Genomic DNA, 20,351 nt, shown 5'->3' with positions numbered 1-20,351 from the left:
GCTGATCTGACTGGGGAAAACAGACCAGGTACTTCTGTGCTCAGAGGCTGTGCTGGAACCATATTATAGGTGAAGGTCTGATAAAAAACATGAATCTCAACATGCTTCAAGAGTAGAAACATTTTGACTTGAGCTTCAAGCTTTTGTTTGGCAGTTGGATTAAATATAGACACCACTAATAAGCATGCATTTCCAAGCTCACTTTTCAAGCATCCTTTAGTAATACCTGGAATTCCTAAAGTATCTTTGCAAACGCACATAGCGGTAATATTTTCTGGTGGCAAGTGGGTTTTCTCAGGAACTCTGATCTTTCTCCAGCTCTAATCTTAACAGCCTTCCTTTGTCTCTAGACTTCTTCTGACATTGTCTCATCCAGCTGTTATGAAGAACTCTTCACAGATTTCATTAGATGCAAGCTATAATTTTCACTGACATAAATAAATGAAACATGTTTTGGGAAACTACAGTAGCTCTATTATTAAGCAAGGCTTAATCCTGCCATTGCAGTTTACTTGGAAAGAGAAATGGAGAGAAGACATCAGCACATCAGAGGGGTAGTGTCCATCATCTTCAAGGACCTTCTTCCTCAGATCACTTTTCCAAATAAAAACCTTTCCTAATGGGATCTTGAGGAATTGCAGAGCTTCAGCTTTCATCTTGTTCACCTGGGAATGGCAAGGGCTGGGTACTCAGCTGACAAAGTGGCAGAAGGGAGCAATCCCTGCCCCAGCCCTTGGACTGGCTGATCAGAGCCCCGCAGAGATGAGAGCAGTCCTGTAGGCACTGCACTGCTGCAAGATGAACCCCGAGGGCTCCCTGCCTTGCTCCTTTCCCATGCCACTGATGGAGCTGGAGACGCTTGCCTCAGTCAGGGACTTTCCTGCAATGGGAAAACCCCAGATCCTTTTCTCAGCCTTGTATCACTGGAGAAATAAGGACCAAACAGAAGAAGGCTCCAGCCTGGCTGGAAATCTAGGATAGGAATCTCCCAGGGTGAAATTAGCACTGAAGATATTAAAAGAGAGGAAGATTGCTCTAAGCCACCATGTTCTGGTGTACAGGGCTAGAAGGAGAGGAAAGCCTGCTTCCTTCTAAACAAATGCAAAAGGGGACTGGAGGAGTGGGCATTGAGTTAGTCCTTTTCTCTTTGGCCTGAAGGGCTTCCAGGTATTCGTGTCCCCTATCTCACTGTGTGCCTCTTGTGTGAAGAAAGTCTGGCCAGGGCCAGAAAGCACTGAGCATAAGGCAGCACTGAGTCCCAACCATGGGGCCATCCCCACTGCCACAGCTGGAGCCATGCAGGGATCATCACATGCTTGAGACATGGCATGGGGCAGGGGCCTGCCCACCCCCCTGCTTGCCTCCCCTCCTCACACATACTAACCTGCCCCAGGCTTAATGGCCACTGGGTTGACTGCAGGTAGCTCCAAGTTGGGAACCAGCTCATATCCTTTCTCTTGCTGTTTTCCTTTGCCTTCATGGTACCTGCTGTAGATTCCACGGCCAGCAGAGTATCCCCCCAGGTAGGAGCCCCTGGGACCCGGAGCTCTGTTGCCAGCTGCACCTCGCCCTCTGCCTCGTATGCTGCCTGCTTATGAAAACAACACAGAAGATGGTGAATAACGGAGAGTGACAGCCCTGTGGGGAGCAGGAGTGACCCCAGGCTGAAATCCAGAGCCTCGTGCTTAGAAATGTGGCTGCTGAAGTCAGCATGATTGAGTCTTAGCAACCCCTTTTAGGAAAACTGAAGTGCCTAGGTGGCATCCAGTAAGCCCATGCTTGTTTAGCTTTTGATGTTTCTGGGCATATATTAAGTGCTCATTTATATTGGTGGAGCTCTGGTGGTGAGTGTTACAGGTTCAATGCTGTCAGTAGAGAGTGAGGGGATCCTCAGGGTGATTTCTGTGTGTTAGGAACAGCTTCTGCTTTCAGCTGTCCTCCAGAGGAGACCAAACTTGTCAACTTGTTAATGCTGCCAAGATGGCACAACTTCATACCTGCCCTGCAACAAACATTGTTCCACCACTGCATATATTTTTACTTATGCTGTTTAATTATTTTCTCTGTCATTTTATTAGGTGCATATAACCCACTTCCAAAAATATTGCCTTTATTCATCTTAGTGACCCCACATATGTTATGACTGTACTTTGAACACTGCAGTATTGATGTACTTTATGATGATCTAATTGAATATTTAGACTGTTACTCAACTCTGTCACAGTTCATTGCAAATACAAATCTGGAAATTGAGAAGAAGCTGAAATTCTTGAACGACTAGGGTTAAAAATACTTCTCTGTTTATGTGGGTGCTTTAAGAATATATTAATGTTAAATTGCTTCTTCTATGGAAATACACATCAAATTTCAGGAAACTCTAATTCTTGTAAGTGCAGGATAATTGTAATTACAATACCAGTTACAGCTATTAGGGTTTTTTATGAATAAGTGATTTTTGGTTAATTTTTAATGACTGTAACTGATAACTAATTAAGGTATACATAATAAAAATTATTTTTCATTCACATGATTCCTTCTGCTTGTAGTTTTCAAATGACTTTATGATGGACAGCATTACTGTAATTTTAATGTGGAAGGTAAATGACACCTAGAGAGTTAAGGCTTTCTCTAACCTCCCTCCCTTTGGATAGTCACCATACATACATACCAGAGCACTCTGTCATAGGATCCAGCTCTTTGAAAGGAGACATCAGAAGCTGGAATCTTTAGATTTGCTCAGACTTTATACAACAGTCATAAAACCCAGCTCCCTCTGTTCCCCATCCCATGCTTGGTTTTTATCTATTCTTAACCATATATTTGATACCTCTCTCATACTGTCTTGTACATTAGCAATTATTTATAGATAAATACACTTTGTGTAGTCATAAACTAAAGTAAGACCAGACAGAAATATGACAAAAAGACCTATAAGATAGTATTAGGAAAAAATTGCGTGGCACTAGCTGTCCTTTGGCTGAGGCAGACCTCTGGCATCAGCCTAAGATCAAACCTGCCCATCACATCCCCTAATTGTGCTTACTAACCTTTCACAAAGTAATCTCTGTTGGGCCCGATCAGGGCATTGTATGGATATCCATAGTATGCTAGTGTGTATGGATCACAAGAGTAAACATAGTTGGGTTGCTGAGTTACTTCGGAGGTTGCTGCAGCCCCTCCTTTTGCTGCTTTCTGGTAGCGAGTGTACTGCTCCTTGTCCACCGGCTTGGCCAAAGTGACCTCCAGGCACGAGCCTTCCAGTTCAACTCCATTGAGGTTGTTCATGGCATGAATGGCATCTTCCCTGGTCGTAAAGTGCACAAAGGCGTAATCGCGTATTTTTTTCACTCTCTCTACACAGCCAGGGTTAAACTGACCAAACACCTTTTTAATGGTGTCCTCTGTGGTCTCAATCATTAAATTCCTCACATATAGGATTTTAACAGTCTCCATGACATCTTCATCCACATCTATCTCTGGCTCTGCCCAGTCAACAGCGATTTGATGTCCCCACAGCTGGATCCTTCCTGGCATGAGTTTTCTCCGGGCCATGGCCGCTGCTCGGTGGCTCTCGTACTCCACAAAGGCAAAGCCTCTGTTCTTCATCTTGTCTGCGGCGCTGGCGTACACGATGACATCCAGCACGCCTTCTGTCACCTTGGCAATCTCTTCCAGGATCTCCTCTCTCTTCTTCATCTTGGGAATGCCTCCGATGAAGAGGCGGCAGTTGTCCACGCTGCAGCACACGCCCAGCAGCCTGCCGGGGCGGATCTCGTAGTTGTTCAGCTCCCTGACGGCGCGCTTCGCCTCGTGCTTCTGCGTGTACATGACGAAGGCGTAGCCGCGGTTCTTCCCGTCGAAGTCCATCATCAGGCGCATCTCGTAGATGCGGCCCACCGACTCGAAGACGGGCACGAGCTCGTCCTCGTAGACATCGCGGGGGATTTTGCCCACGAAGACCTCGCAGCCACGCGGAGGGTGCAGCCCGTCCCAGCCGGGAGGAGGGCCCCCGTACTTGCGCTGCCCGTTCTCCTGGATCATGCTGTACCCGGTGCGGGCCATCAGGGCCAGCAGCGCCGCCTCGTTGGGGGCGCCGGCGACGCCTTCGGGGACTTTTGTGGTGGCCACGTTAGTGGAATCATTGCTCATCCTTGCACTGGAATCCTCAGCAGTCATGGTGTCAAACTCATTCACAGCCTGATGGAACCTGGGCAAATGAAGGAGGACACTCGTTAAAAGCTATTAGCCACCATCAGAATTCCACCTCTCTTTCATTTTCCTGTAGTTGTTCTGCAAGTTTGTTTTTCAAACTGGGGCTAAGACTGCAGAAGAACAGAGGAACAAGCCACACCAGCCTGAGGAATGATACTGTGGGTGTAGTGCATCCTGGACAGGCAAAGCTCCTCTTTGAGGGAATGATCGAGGATCAGCTGCCCACACATCCCAGGCATCAAGAGCTGCTGTCACAGGACACCAAAGGCACATCAATGGATGCCAACAAGTACCTCGAAATCTCAGGACCTTTGAGACCCTTGTCTTCTCTTTGAAATGGTAGGAAGGACATTACACAGAACTGGGAGTGGGAAGATACGGACAGGAAGCCAGAGGTAGCCTTCTACTCCCTCTCAGTCACTCATCAGTTAATCCATTTACTCCTGAACACCACAAGCACCAAGTGCCATATTTCATGGTGAAAGGTGGCAAATGCATGAGAAGAAACAGACACTTTCTATTTGATAACAACCCCTTGCTACTCTAGACCTCCACAGTAACTGTCAAATAGGACATAATAAATACACTTTAGCAGTGGGGGTGGGAGGTAATTATTGTTCTTTTGTGCAAAGAATAATCTGACAAGCTTCTGAGTTGCCTACTGCTTGTGTTACAATGTCTGATATATTTGTCTCTTCCATTATTACAGCAGGATTTGACAAAAGCTGAAGAGAATCACCCTTTATGAGAGGCAGCTTGCTTTAGACCAAGCAAACAGCACAGCACTGCAAGCCAGCAAGAGGAAGGCAAATCTCAGAAACCCTAGTCTGCATTTGAGCATAGGCAGAGAGCAGGAAATGCAGACATACAGGAAATGACCATGCTAATAACCAAAACTGCAAGACAGTGGGCTTTCTTTCAGAGCACAATTAAATAAAACACCTTGGGATTCTGAGAGTAGTTAGTTCATCGATTTTTAAAGCTGCAAGGGTCCATCAGACAATTTAATACAAGTGATTGTATATGACATGGACCATTACATTTTACTGTTATTTGCACATTAGGTGCTATATCATTTATCTGAGTAATTGTATCTTCCACAAGGACCTTGGCTTTAAGGAATCAGAGAGTTGTGGACCCTGACACATCCCTGTATGACTTGTTTGCTAACCACTCCATCATATAAGCAAGTGTGCAGTATTTCTCATGAGAATTTGTCTGGCTTTTGCTTCCAGATAGGACTAGATAGACTAAAGACTCTTCCAAGACCTCTGCCTATGCCTTGTAGTGGTATTTAAGTAATTTAATCAAGACACAATTCTGTCTTTTGAATAAAACTTGCAGGCTGAGCTCACAATTAGTAATTTTTTCACCTAAAATTCTTGTTTCATGGTCTTTGAACAACTCTCTAGAGCTTCAGCCTTTTTCACCTTTGGTGGGTACAGGGATGAAGATAATGCCTCCTTCTTCTCCCCGTGTCTCTGTCTTGCCAAAGCCTGTTTTCTCACACCTTCTCACTAGCAAGTCATATGGAGTTGTGTGGGTTTTCTTAAATTCTAACCTCAAATCCTTCATAGAAATGCCACTTGCTCTGGTTATGTCCCATGCAGCAGGCATGACTTGTGTTTATCACTCCCAAATGCCACAACCTTGCCCTATCCCAACTGCCTCTTGAGTAGATCCCACTATTGAATGTTGCACAATTGGCTCCTCCCCACTGTGTTTTGCAATTCCATCAGTCTTCCCTTCACTGATTTATTTGTCATGATTTGCAGTCATCACCAGTCTGTTGATGGAACTATCAAAATACAGTGACACTTATAAGACACTGAAAACCACCATAAGAAATGCTCCCAATATATGGGTTTGACAGTGTTGTTTTTTTTGTTTTAAAAAGGACAAAGCTTCAGAGTTGTCTTTTTCAGTGAGACACAGGTTTCTCTCTGTCCTATGATATATATATATATATATATATATATATATATATATATACCCTTCATCTAAATGATCTGTCCATTGCACTGGTTACCACTAAGGAAGATCTTTCATTAGTGCAGTAAGCCCAAGTCCACAAAAATATCAGCACAAATTTTAGGCTGATTTGTATGGCTCTCAAAATCCATTTAAATCCTGGTAACCTCAGCACCTCAGATTTTTTTCAGTAAAGCTCCTGAGCTGCCCAGAATTGTGCTGGTCTATACCCAGAGATGCCTCTGCACGAGCCAGGACAAACACCACTGAGCCTGGTTCATCTCCTAAATGCATTTGGGGTTGGGAACCCAGACCTCTGAGCTTTGGTCTGTGGTTGGACCTGATCCTGTGTGTGTTTTTGGGCCATGAATGTTACATGCTGATGCTTCTGAGCCATTTTAATCTAAAAATGTGGAGAAGAAGATAAAGAAAGTAGAGGGGAGTAATAGTGATGCTGATGCTTAGAATCACTATGATACTTTAGTAAACACAATTCCTTTGAAGCCAGGTCTGTCATAGGAAGCTTCTTGAATTGCTGCTGATACACTTTTCTCTCAGATTCAGATATTGCCCTTTAACAGTCAGACATTTTAGTTTTATTTCTGGGAATTATTTGAAATTAAGAAAATTAAGGCAGAGCAAAACAGCTTCATTTTTCACTTGACAATTTGGCTCTATAAGTGTGACTTCACCTTTCTTGGAATAAAGCAAACTAGTTATACAAACACTTTGGTGGGAAATAATTATTGCCTTTACATGGGCCACCTGTTGGCAAGTGAAGTACTTATCACCCTAAGTTAGGCTAAGTTAAAAAAATTAGCAATTCCATTCAAACCTTCTGATTTAGGTCAACTTATAAAATAAGTCTGTATACCTCTGTTATCTACAGGGCTCTGTGTCTGGGATTGTTGTCTGGAAAGCTGCAGATGACTGGTGGCTCATACAATCAACACCTTGACTAAGTTCAAGTATAATTTACCAGAGCATTTATCATCAGTGATCATCTGTAGCTTTATGAGAAAATGCACAGGCCTGGCCTGAGAGCTCTTCTCTCCTGCTGTTAACACCTTTCAAAATGGGCTACCAGCACAATCTAACCCTTTTCAGACTGAAATGCAATTCCTCTCAAGAAAATACTTTTTGAAAATTCCAGTTTCCAAAGTGTTCAAACCTACTTGTGCATTTTTTAAGTCAACACTAAACTGGTAATGAAAACTTGCTATCATGTATTGTGTGTCTACACAAGGCATGGGCTGGTACTGTGGGTCAGGTGGCCTCAATAAAGCCAAGCTGATTTCCAACATCTGATGTGTGAGATTAATGCTAGAAAAGTCATAAATTTAATCTCCATTAAAATGCAGTGTCTTGTGAAATATAAGTGCTTGGTTTCTAGACTCTGAGGAGGAAGGTACGGCTGAACTTGATAACATAGATTCAAAATAGAGAGACAGACAAAAATATTTTAACAAGAAAAGTTGTGGTTTGGAGACAGCTAAGTTTTAAATTACTCATTATCAGGACTGAAACAAGTCCTTGGCTTCTTTTTAGAAAAAGGTAAATCCTGCTTGATTGTTCAACACCATATTAGATGGATATTAACATTTGCCAGCCCACCAGGAGTGAGGCTTACGAGCCCCTTAGCTCAGCATCTCTGTTCCAAGGACTCTTCCTTGCACAGGTGAATTCCCAGACATATATATTTCACTGAAACCATTCAAATTTCACTTCACCTTGCTTATGAAACTCCTCTGCTGCTGGTAGGAAGGGCCTAAATTGTTCTTGCCCTAAACATGAATTACCTTCTTTTTAAAGGTACTTTTTTTCCCCCACATCCCAGAGTATTAAATGGCAAACTTACTGTGCTGGCAGTGACTGACCTAAAGCATACTGTGAGCAGGCTGATTAACTGGGACAGGTATTTTATTAAGCAGAAATACCACACCTTGATCAACAACAATACAGGGCCAAACGGTGATGTCCCTGGTCCCAGGGCAAAGGCAGCTTGGGGCCCCAGCAAGAAAGCAATGCCCAAAGTCCACACTTATCCCTGGGTTAGTCCAGCACTGGGCAGTGCCCTGTGAAGCTGGGCAGACACATTCTCCTCTGTTGATCCTAGTGTGGTCAAACAGGCTTTTACAAACACAGGGGCACAGCCAGTGTCCTTGTGGCAGTCACTGTGTGTCCACTGCACTCACATGCTCCTATAAAATGAGGTTGTTTATGTTTGGACTTAATTCATCCATCCAGTTTTGTGTCACATAGTTTTAGTGGCATCATGTGTCCTTCTGTGGGTGACACAACTGCCAGCAGTCACAAAGCTTGGGGACAGGTGCCAGCACCACCACAGGCAGCAGGAGAGACCAGGGAGATGTGCTGTCTATGTGATAACTGTCCAGGGGAGGGATGGGGACACCTGTGCCCCACCTGGAGACCCTGTACTGTACCAGCTCCCACTGATCCAACAGGGTGTGTCCTCATGGACCCTGCTACTTCTTCCTTCAAGGAACTGCCACAGCTTTGCATTTTTAACCACAGAGGGAAAGACAGTTGCTGAAATTTCAAATACACCCTGTTGGCAGAGGGAAATAACAGCTGCTGGTTTAAATGTGACCTTCCTAGTATATTACTTGAAATAATAAGGGAAAGTGTTGATCCTGACGATGATGATAGGCAGCAGCTCTAAAAGCATGGCTGCCATTAAAGTTCTTTATTTTCAAATCCTGACTCTACTCTCATGACAACTTTATATTCATAAAATGCATACAAAAACAACAGCTTACTAAGAACAAGTGTGTAATTTTATCACAAACATCAGACACCCCAGAAATGCTGAAAATCCAGGAGCCTTAGATCTCAGTTTAGAGATCTATTCCCTGAACAGAAAAATTCAGTGGCCTCATCAATTCTAAATAAGGAAGTGACTCGTGAATTGCTTCAAGTCTCATGCGCAAGTTTAAAGATAATTAGAGTATTATTATACATCACTTTGCTCTTTCTTGTCAAGACTGTCACTCTTTTCCTCCTCATTATTTTCATAAATGAGCTGAACAAAGCAGGTGTCTTTGAGACTGTGCCAAAGCTGAGCCATGCCATGCCAAACTGCAGGATCCAGGGCCAGTGTGGGCATCAACAGGATTGGACCACTCCTGGTTCCCTACATTCTGCCATGAGTGAAATGCAGGTGTCCAAAGCTGAAACTTGTGGTGGGGCAGTGCAAGACAGTGCAGCATTTCAGCACAGCTTTTGGCCAAGGCCCTTCTCTGAAGATCTTTCAGGCAGGAAAGGCAAGGTTACATGGGATGGATGATGCCTTCACCCTTTTACAAAAAAGCAATACTGAGGCCAACAGGCCATGACAACATCTGCAGTGTGTCAGACACACTTCTTTACCTGCAGCTGAACTGAGTGAAGAAGTTGCCCTAGGCTAGGTGAAACATTTTGAAAAGGTGAATTTTCTTAATCTGGACCACTTTGGCAAAGCTCTGTGGAAAAAGTGGTGAACTGCATCAGCAGACCTGAAGGGGCAGGAACAATGGCTGGCGAGAGACTTGATGAGCAGCTTGTGATGGGCAGCCTGGAAGAAAGCAGCCTCAGAGATCATTGACAATGACGTGTCTGTCTGCTGTGCAATTTATCCTGCTGCCAGCACTGCTTATTCCCATCATCAGCTGCATGCCTCAGTTGGGTCATTGACCTTGTCCCTCCTCAGCCAGGGTCAGGAGCTTGTTGGGTCAGGTGCTGCACAGAACACAATGACATGTGCATGGAGCAGCATTTACTGCACTGTGTATTTCCCACATATGTTCACACAAGAACATGTACAAGCAGAGGCTCTCTGCCCACTTAAAGTACTGTACTTAAATACAGAGAGCAACAGTGCCTGCCCTGAGGCTAGCTGCTGAAATTAGGAGAAAAGGAAACAGCCTCAGGTTACACCAGGGAAGGAAAGATTTCTTCACCAAAAGAGCTGTCAAGCATTGGAACTGCTGCTCAGGGATGCAGTTGAGTCACCATCTCCAGAGGTATTTAAAAGACATGAAAATGTGGCACTTAGGGACATGGTTTAATGGTGGACTTGGCTGTGTTCAGCTAATGGATGGACTCAACGATCTTAGAGGTCTTTTCCAACCTAAAGATTCTATGATTTTATGAAATTCCCATTTCTGCTATGGTGACAATTGGCATTCTAATCTAGAGCCTTTATCAGAGTTCTGACCATTGATTTCATTGCAAGAGTTTGTATTTCATGTCTAAATTTCAATTTTATTCTGGTCAGTTAGTTATGTTCACTTTGTAAGGGAGGAGTTAATGTTCAGGCCCTGAAAAGCAGTTTTCAGGGTGGATTTACTGCAGAGAGGGTCTGTGTATGGTTTTCAGTTGCTTAAATTTATCCTAAGTGGCTAAACATGTTAAAAATGGTTGGTTCCATTTAAAACTCAAAATCTCTTGTCTTTGACTTTTGATTGTAATAGGTTCAAAGAAAGAGATAGAAAATAAAGTGTGATATTTCTAACAGTACTCTCATCTAGCACAGTTGACTGACATCAGTTGTGAGACTCTAATGGCTACAAGAGGGATATATCTAAAATAGGGAGGAGCACTACAGAAAATTCTACTTTAAAGGTCTTGCAGGGGCAAGTTATGTTCTCCAGCACTGATCAAAAGCGATATATTTGTCTAAAAAAAAAATTGTAACAAAATTACCAGAAATCTGTTCTTTTTTTTCTTGATCCTTTTTAGGAAGAAAACACCTGAAATTATTCTGTAAATTAGCATCCTGGAATTTCCCAGATTAAAACTTGAATGCTAATCAGATAATTCAACAAGGAATTTGTACAGTCAACAATTGGCTACAGACTCAATCTAGGATTTGAAGGTTAAACTTATTTTCACCATTATCATTAGAAAAATAACAATCACAGATCTAATTCCCTTAAACATACTATACCAGTTCCCTTGGCTTATTAATTTTACCTCACAGCAATTTTATTTACAATTTAAAAAATGGAGCTAAAATTATGATTCCCATACAAAATTAAGTCACCTTGTGTTGTGCAAATGTCCTGCCTATTCTGTTACCAACCCTCTCTGCATCATCTTTATAAGTTGTGTTTAATCTTGTGTGTGATCCACTTGCACTATCTGTAAGCACTATCTGTAAACACTATCCATGCCTAGCAGTGAACATTCCCAGGAGGAAGGTCCCTCAATGGCCTGACCTCCTGCTTAAAAACTGCAAAAATTACATTCAATGAGATGTGAGTAATGATATTTCAAATAATAAATTAAGAAACTTTCCTGAGTGAAGCTTTGTCTCCTGCCATGGCTTTTTGATGATTACAAGTCAAAATGTGTTCAGGAATATGGTTTTACCATTGTAAGAATGAACCCATGCTGATGAAAAAGTTACTAATGTATCACAGCACCACCAACACCTGGAGAATCCTACTAACATGACCCTGTTTCTGCAATGCGAATTCTGTAAATGCAATGTGTGTTACTTGAGTGTTTTTATGCTACTGCAGTGCCAAACCAGCCACCTCAAACCACTTCTGAAGGAAGTTTGGGCAAGCAAAACCCAGTCTCCTCCCTTATTTTATAATGCACTTTCCTGTAAGTCATTCAGAACTTTGTTCAACAAGTTGTGTAACCCCTGTGTTATCCTGTTTGCCCCAGCTCCATCTTTTACCCTCTCCAGTTGATACTAATTCATAACTCTCACCTATTTTGATAGGACTTGTTACTGGCTGAGGCTGAAGATATTACCCTGCAATATACTGAAGCCACATGTTGAGGAAAGCTGAGAAGATGAGACATGGTTTGTGTATTCACTATTATCATCTGTCTAATCAGGAAACAGCACAACCATTCCCTTCTCCCCGAATTCCCATATTTCAATCTAGTAAAAAGAGTATATAATTACCATGATCAGACAGGAAAATAATATATAAAAATAAAAATGATATGTAAATTTCAGTGTAGTCTTTCGTATTATGCATGAGCTGTACTTGATGGGACACTTTTTGCAGTGTTTCTTTACCGAAAGTGCGAATAAACACTGTTCTCTGCAGGTGCTGATACAGGTAAGTGTGTCCTCCTCTCCTCCTCATTAAATATCTGCTTTAGAAGGCATTCTGCTTGGAAAGGGAGAAGAGTTTCATTCAGAATGGACTAGAAGCTCACAAGCTTTTGCCATGAGAAGGACAGGAGAAGCAATGTTCTGCAACTGAAAAAAACAAAACCACAACTAGACTCGTCTGTTAATCATTACACAGGAAAGATAACACATTCACTTATTTCACTTCTTGTCCCGAAAAAAAATCTTATATATGAACATGGTGATTTAATTCAATCATTGAAAATGTCTGTCAAAGGCTTTGCTGAACTCTGGTGCAGGGATATGCATGCATGCACTTCTTTGTTTCTTTGACACAGGACATTTTATCTACCTGTCTGTCTACATAAATATTATTGTAACATGTTCCACTCTGCAGTGCAACCAATAGTATCTTTAAAAAAAAATCTACAGTTGTCTTTTCAGCTTTTCTGATCAAACTTTTTCCTCTAACTCTCCTAGAGATCCCAGAGTGAAACATAACACATCCTACCTGTTCATTTAAAGTCTACTCGCTTAGTCAAATTTATTACAATAAAAATAGCTTCAGAATTTTCAGTTTACCCTTATCCCATGCACTACTTTTATTGCAACATTCTAAGCTTTGTATACCACGTGAACACTGCAACAACGGGGCCCAACCTGCAACCCTGCTTTCAGCAGGAGGCAGAGATTCCAGGGAAAGCTCAAAGTGGCTCAACATGTTCCCTCCCCCTCAGGTCACCGCAATGAAAATCAACATAAAGCAAACCACAGCTGGGATGTGAACGTTCGCTACTGAAAGTACATTAAACTCAAAGCATTTGGCTTAGTCAGTGGCTGGGGTTTTGTCCTTTTTTTTTTTTCCTTTGTGCACTGACATTTGACCCTTTTTATAATATGCACCTTGCACCACTGAAACCCAGCTAGTTATTAATTAAACTCAGGTACCAATGGCTGACTTGTACATATCACCATTTTAACTGCCTGGCGCTGCCCGGGAGTGGGGGCTGGAAGTCAATCGTCTTTCCTGTGAAATTCTGTCATGTCGGCAGAAAGGAGCTGCAAAGTGCAGCAATTTGCACCTGACCTCTGATCTAAGAAGTTTGTACAGACCTTTGAACGCTGGATTGGAGAATTGAGAAATTAGGTTTACAAGTACAAGGAAGAGATTTTCAGCACTTGTTACTCGTTGTGCCCAGTGTTAATATTATAAATTAAAAAAATGTTTAACCAAGGCAGGAACTCTCTCAGGGGGCAACTCTCCTGTGCTGGGTTAATTCAAGATATTTTAAGTCTACTGAAATTAAAGCTCACTTGGAAATACTTACGGTTTTGAAATTAAATTTCTGTTCACTCCAGAAAAGGAGTGGGATTTGAGACAGATATAATTTGAAATTCACCTTTTGTTGACCTTAAGTGAGATTATTTCTTTTTTAATTAGAAGCCGAAGAAAGAAGTCGAGGATCATTTGATTAAATATAATTTCTTCAGCAAAGACTGAGCTGAAATGCAGAATTGAATGGAAATTATTTAAAAGGAGTAGCAAAATGATGACTCCTTTGTTAACTTTATTTTTATGTAAAAGATTATGTAATCTTGTTATATAGTGCAAAGATGTATGAGAAACCCATTGAAAAATAATCAAACCAACAACATTACAACAAGTTCTTGACAGACAGTCATGTGGCCATGTCTTGACAAACATAAAGGACACGTTTTGAAGTTTTGTTGGATTACCCATGCCAATTTAATTAAAAACCTCTCTCAACTCTTATGCACACTGGCAAGGTCTTTGGTGGGACACCACCAGCTAATACCGACTGCAGACTGCTCTGGGTGTGAAGGCCTGCAGAGACCAGCTGTGATAATAACATTGAAGAAGATGCCATTTCTGCAACCCAGCCTGCCAGGCCATGGAGCACTGCAGGGGACAGCAGTAACATTTGCCATGACATCCCTCAGATGTTCTGGGCACAGGCTGTCATCCATGGCAAGCTTGGACGTACAAAGGGAGAGGGAGTGCTTTGCAGATACATTTTGAATCATGGCTTCAATCCCACCTACCTCAGGACAGGACACTATTATATACAGCTGCTGCATCTGATCCACATATAAACTGACATATTTGTCACTGATTTTAATTGAACCTTAACTTTCAACAACTACATTTTTTTTTCTTGTTTAAGTTCAAACTTCGCTATTGTTATCAGTACTGACCCCAATAAAACAATAAATTAATGATTAAATAAAGAAGGGTGAATAGATTAATGTCACGTGTCCAATGTCACATACAAGTCTTGCACATTTCACACACTGCTTAAGTAGAATGAGTACAAAAAATATCAAAGCTGACTTTCTTTAAATGCTGTCAAATTTTCAGTATGCCGATTGAGCTATATAGATTCATTTATATTAATAATACATATATACCCTGCTTACTTACACCTTCCTGGCCACCTTCAATCTATAAGCCCCAAATTCAGCACCAAAAACAGATAATCCACTTTTCAAATTTGATTTTTTTATGTCAATCTCTCAAAAAGGCAGAACAAAATACCAGGCGGCGCAGACAATGGCAGAGACAGACTGACTGACTGAAAACACAATGTCAAGCACCTGAAATTGGCTACCTTTTACTTCATTAATTTAAGATAGCAGAAAAGATATCTCTGAAACATGATTTTGTTTTCTTCTGTCTAAAATATTCAGTGGTTTAGTGTTCATTGTTCTGACATTAGTTTTGGTATTTGCTATGCAAATTTTTTTAGATATTCACATGTAGATCTCACAGTTCAATCTTACAAGCAGTTGCTTAATTCTCAAACAACCCCTTAGGACCCTCTAAAAGAAGGCAAACCCCTGAACCCATACCTTGATGATGACACACTTTTGGTCTCAACTCCCTGATAAATGAAACCCAGATAAAAAAGCCCTGCAGAGCAAACAAGATTTCCCTTACCTCTCCGCTGCGATCGAAGTGCAACAGGTTAAGGGGACTCGCACCCTTGCCCGAGCAACCTTTCTTCCTAATGGCAAGAGCTGTGCAACCTGGTTATAGAGTTTATGCATCTCTTTATTGGCCAGCGAGCGTTAGCCATTTAAATTCCTTGGGAGTCATTTGTTAAGGGCTCTTAGGCTGAGGCTAAGTGGGTGGGACGGAGGGAGAGGGGATGTTAGTGCTGCCAGATGCGGAGAGCTCTCCAAAGTGGTTTGAAGATTAATAGAAAACTATCTGCAACAAAGGGATCTTTAGAGGGAGGGCTGCGTCCAACCTTCAGGGAAGCACAGGAAAGAGAAACCTAATATTTTTGCAGGTAATAAGAATTTGCAGCGAAAGATTTCATTTAAAATTCAAAACTTGGAAAAAAAGGAGTGAAACATGTACAAACAACTCCTTCCTAGCACAAGGCGTTGTGCAAATAGCTTGGGTTACTCACAACAGATAAGATAAGGGCATATTTTGCTTGACTGCATGAGGCTTTTTCAGTGAGACATTTTGTTTTCTTTATGTTGTCTGGCAAAATTATTTCAGGCTGCGCTGAATCAATTTACCTTTGGTTGTAGGTAAAACAAAGGGTCTGCAGCTCGTGGGGTGAGCTATAGATTTACTGATCATGTCGGCGGTGGGACGGCAGGAATAACTCAGCCTGTGCCGTGTACCCGACATGCACTGTGTCAGCAGTAAACACGGAAACTCCAACGTGTTTGCTCAAAAGGAAAAAAAGCACCTGGTGCAGAAGTAAAAGCACAGGGGTGGTAAAACATGATTCATGACAGTAGGAATGGTCTGTACATAACAACGGAGCATTAGGCCCTGGGAGCACTTAGGCAAAGCAAACAACACACCTTCTCAAGCAGCCAAGAGGAGGAACTGCTCCGAAACACTCTTTGGATGATAGATTTGCCCGGTTGGCAAGCAGTGTGCACAACCAGCCAGCAGGAGAAGAGGGAGCAGGGCTAATTTCTGGGAAAGGAGACAGCCTGAAGAAGGTGAAAAGCAAACAGCATATTGCAGCAGCAAAACAACTACAGTTTTCTGTCCTTTCCCTGGTGTTTTTTACTGGCATAATCATTATTTTCTTCTTTCTCTCCTTTTTTACTGCTTTTTCCCCACCCCAAAAGGAAAGCTTGGTCCAAACCTCCATCCAAGCAGCACACAAGCAACAACCTCAGGACATCGACATGTGCAAGGAAAAGTGTCTTAAACTCTCAGTGACAAACCATAAATACAAGTATATTCTGCACAGGAAGCACTGTCAGTTTGTTCGAGATGATCCTACATAATTTATTCTTGTTCTCTGAGTCCTTTAGTCTGGACATGTAAAACTTAACAAACAACCTTATATTGCCAAGTCAGAGGCTGGCCAATAGAGAAGAGGGGTAAGGGAGTTGGTGAGTGTAGAGATAAGCCCTCTAATATTAGAAGGCTCCAAGTTAGAGAGAAAAATGTGGAGGATGGCAAAGACTGGCAAAAGAAGCATCTTTGTGGCAGTTTCTGAAAGCAAACATGGAGAGCTGTTCTACTTACACTGCAAATCAATGGGTGATTGCAATCACTCTGCTCCTGATTTTTATACTTGTTTATCCACTGTACTGGGGCTGTGGTGTGTTAGGCACTGTACAAACACACCTGGAGCCTGGATCCTGGTCCCAGAGTGCTGGCAGCCCAAGTCTACTGTGCAAGTCTTTCATCTTCAGAATTCATCCCTGCAAATGTTAACCCGTTGGCTACAAGAGCTGCAGAGAAGCAGGTACTACCCTGCAGGCAGGGCAGCTGCAGCACGGAAATTTAAATAGTCTACCCAAGACTATGGAAAAAATCAGGATCAAAACTGGGGATGAAATCTAGGAGATTCTACCAAAATAAGATCCATGCCTCAATCCCTGATCTCTATAAGAAAGTGAGTATAAAAAATTGGCAGTTAAGAATTTGCAAAATTGCATCAAATTAATTGATTTTAAAAAATCTCTTACTTCATACTTTTCTGTTGGAAAAAACCCCAAACTTATAGCTAAAAGTATTGTAAAGTGAATCCTATCAGCTACAATTGTGTGTGTACTTGAATGCCCAGAGAAGACTATTCTGGTGTGAGTAAAAAAGCACTGATGCTCGGGAGCTGATGGGCTCATTTTTAGAAGGCTGTTCAAATGCTGTGTCAATTAGGATCATGTAGGGAGGCCTCTCAAACCCTTGGCTTTCATTTCTTATGTTCACTTTCAGCTGCATCCTGTTGTTAGGTTCCAAGTTATTTTCCCAGTTTAAAGCAAGGATCATCAACAGATCATCTGCTGCAGGGTATTCTCAAGTGTTACCATTCGGAGTGGCAGAATTTAAAAATATATTAATTTTCCCCGCAGACTGTGCCTTTATAAGGAACTTCAGAAGTTTGGAGGGAATTCTGCAGTGTGTCTCCCAGCTTTCCCTGACATTAGACACCTGGTTTCCTTTGACTTCAAACTGTGTTCATAATGATTGCATGGCTCTTTATATACTTCTCTATGATGGCATGTAAGGAAGAGTGGAAAAGTGTTAAGGGCAGAGCCATGTAAGCAGCAGGGAGGATGGATTATATATATATCATGTTCCTCTCTTTATACAGCATCCATTGCTCTGGGGTAAAAATATAAGCACTTATTTCCTAATGGACAGTGACTACAATGAACAAAACCCACCCACTGTTACAATAATAACATATATATTTAGTCGTTTTGTCATTTAAATTATTGACAGTGAGGCAGTGGCTAAATCCTAAGAGATGTGAAAGGGAACAGTACAGACCAGTCCATGCCCATGTTTCCCTTAAACCTTCCATTGCCTTTTATTCTTCCTAATGCAGGTGAAAGATTTTTCCTAAATAATTATTCTCCTGAATACAGTGATAGAAAAGGCTGGAAATTTGAAGGAAAAAAGTGATATTCATTGGAATATGGTAATGCCTGTGAACGGGGACCTTCTCCCTGATGCAGAAAAGACTTTCTACAAGTTGGTGTGCTTCCACTCAGCTGTCTCTCTTCTACAAGCAGACACACCAACTAGCCTTTACAGATGGAGTGCACTGGGCTCCTTGGTATGAAGAGAAGCACTAATGAAGCATTGGATCTGCCTTCTGAGATTTTTAGAAAGACCAAACCCAAATGTTTTGGGAGATCCAGAAGCTGACCACAGGCTCATCACTTCATTGGCGAGCTGTCATTGTCCGGATAAGAGTGACTATTTTTTGATTATGGTAGTAAATAGGTTTTCAGGAGATATTTCATAATGGAAACTTAGGATTATGTGACAGTGCAAACTTGTGAGAAAGTGAAGTGAGAAAGGAGAGTAAGGAATGAGCAATAGGTTGGCCTTTATGGTTTTATTTAGGGTTCAAAAACTACTGAGAGACTGCAGTGGAATGAGAAGGGAATGTACCAAGTAAAATATTTCACTGAAAGGACACATGAATCTAAGAGTGACTGGTAAGGTCTCTAATCTCAATTTCAAAAAGTCTTGATCAGTATATTCCCACATAAACCCAGTATCAGTCACAATACAGCCACAAAAATTAGCACCTCATAGTGTAACAAACAGCATTTTTTTACTTTTCTCTAATTTCCTTCTCTTTTTAACTAAGCCACTCTATATTTGGTGGAACAGGTTCCCACATGTTTATAGAACAATTTTATTGCCTATTTGAATGTTTAAAGGGACAACACCACTTTATTTAAATTAACAACATGTTACTTTACACCTGTTCTTATACAACGTGAGTTAATCCAGCACATTTTGTCATTTCCTGACTTTCCTAAGCTATTGCAGACCAAAATCTGGGGAGATCTTTCAGAGAACATAAAGTCTGTCACAGCTTTCCAAGTTCTCTCATGCCCAAGATTCTTCTAGGCTAACCTCTGCCAATGTTTGGATCTTTACCTTGCCACATCACAGAGAATTGCCCTTTTAAATATGGACTCCCCATCTGCTCTGCCAGCCATATGCCTTATCCCACCACAGAGATGATGAAACCACAGACCTGAAGGTGGGGTACCAACAGGAAGAAATTTGGCCAAAGACACCTTGGGCTTCCCCAGTTTGTTTTTAAGTCTTAGGCTTCTCTGGTTCATGGGCAGTGGGATTTGCTCTGATAACCTTTACAGTCACTAGGCAAAGGTTTTCTTCTATTTTTAGCAAAAATATATTTTATTGTCATTCTGCAATGAAAGTCAGCACAGAGGATCACTGTAACAATCAGGCTCAGTTTCCCCATTTAAACTTGAAAGCAGGCTTTAAGTTCCAAAATGTAAGAAGACAGATAGTGAATAAACCCATGGAGTGGAACAGATTTTAATTAGCACACAAAACAGAAGGAAACTAGCAAAACACAAAATTTATTGGTTTGGGTTTTTTTATATGGCCATAGCCATTACATTTCTGTGGCATGTTTGCTTTCCATTAAAATAAATACAGGGTGGGTTCTGGATAGACGTATCTATAAGGGAGGTTAATACAATAATTGCCTTTCAGTCTAGAGTAAATAAAACACTCCATAGGAAAAAAGTTTTGCCCTTGCTAGCCTGATGTGGCTGCTCCAGACCACTCTTTCACACCACAGCTTCACCAGCACATTAAACTGGTGCTGCCTACACAGGGTCCCACCCCATCCTTACTGCAGCCTCTGTGTGCTGCCACAAGCATTGTGCAGCTGCACCATGCACCCCCCAGCACCTGAGCACCTGTGCTGGCAGAGGCTAAAGGAGGGTGGGACCTGTCCCTCTGCCAGCACTGCTGGCTTCAAGCATTTGTCAGGTCACCGGCATTGAGCAAATCCATGGGAAAACAGGGGAAGGGTTTCTTTTAAAACCTGCTGAATCTAGTTTCACAGCACAGCTCCTCCTCTGAAGAGGCCAGTGAGATTCCACAGTGTACAGAGAAACGACAGCCTTTCTGGAACACCATGGAGTTCACTGAATCATCCCAGGAGACCAGAGGGTAGAATAGCAAATTGCAACTCCTTATAAGTTTGTGTGCTGCTGGTGAATTTTGGCACTGTAGCTATTGAGGGGCTGAAGGTCCTGGAGGGATCAAGGAAGGAGGGGC

At 42.0% G+C, this 20,351-nt stretch overlaps 1 protein-coding gene across 7 annotated transcripts in view; it reads right to left on the bottom strand.

Moving 5' to 3' along the window:
- RBM47 (RNA binding motif protein 47) overlaps nucleotides 1-20,351 on the bottom strand; it is a 76,149-nt gene that overhangs the window by 5,597 nt on the left and 50,201 nt on the right. For 5 of the 7 annotated variants that reach the window (XM_056489622.1, XM_056489623.1, XM_056489618.1 and 2 more), the window contains 2 exons: nucleotides 3,048-4,207; nucleotides 1,385-1,591 (listed from right to left, as the gene is read on the bottom strand). In XM_056489622.1, coding sequence (XP_056345597.1) covers nucleotides 1,385-1,591; nucleotides 3,048-4,176 — 1,336 coding nt within the window. In that variant the 5' untranslated portion in view covers nucleotides 4,177-4,207. The remainder of the gene's footprint in view (nucleotides 1-1,384; nucleotides 1,592-3,047; nucleotides 4,208-20,351) is intronic. The other 2 variants (XM_056489619.1, XM_056489624.1) reach the window with 1 other exon arrangement.

Source organism: Oenanthe melanoleuca, chromosome 4 (assembly GCF_029582105.1).
Source record: "Oenanthe melanoleuca isolate GR-GAL-2019-014 chromosome 4, OMel1.0, whole genome shotgun sequence".
Taxonomy (NCBI): domain Eukaryota; kingdom Metazoa; phylum Chordata; class Aves; order Passeriformes; family Muscicapidae; genus Oenanthe; species Oenanthe melanoleuca.
This window is presented reverse-complemented; position numbering and strand designations above follow the sequence as displayed.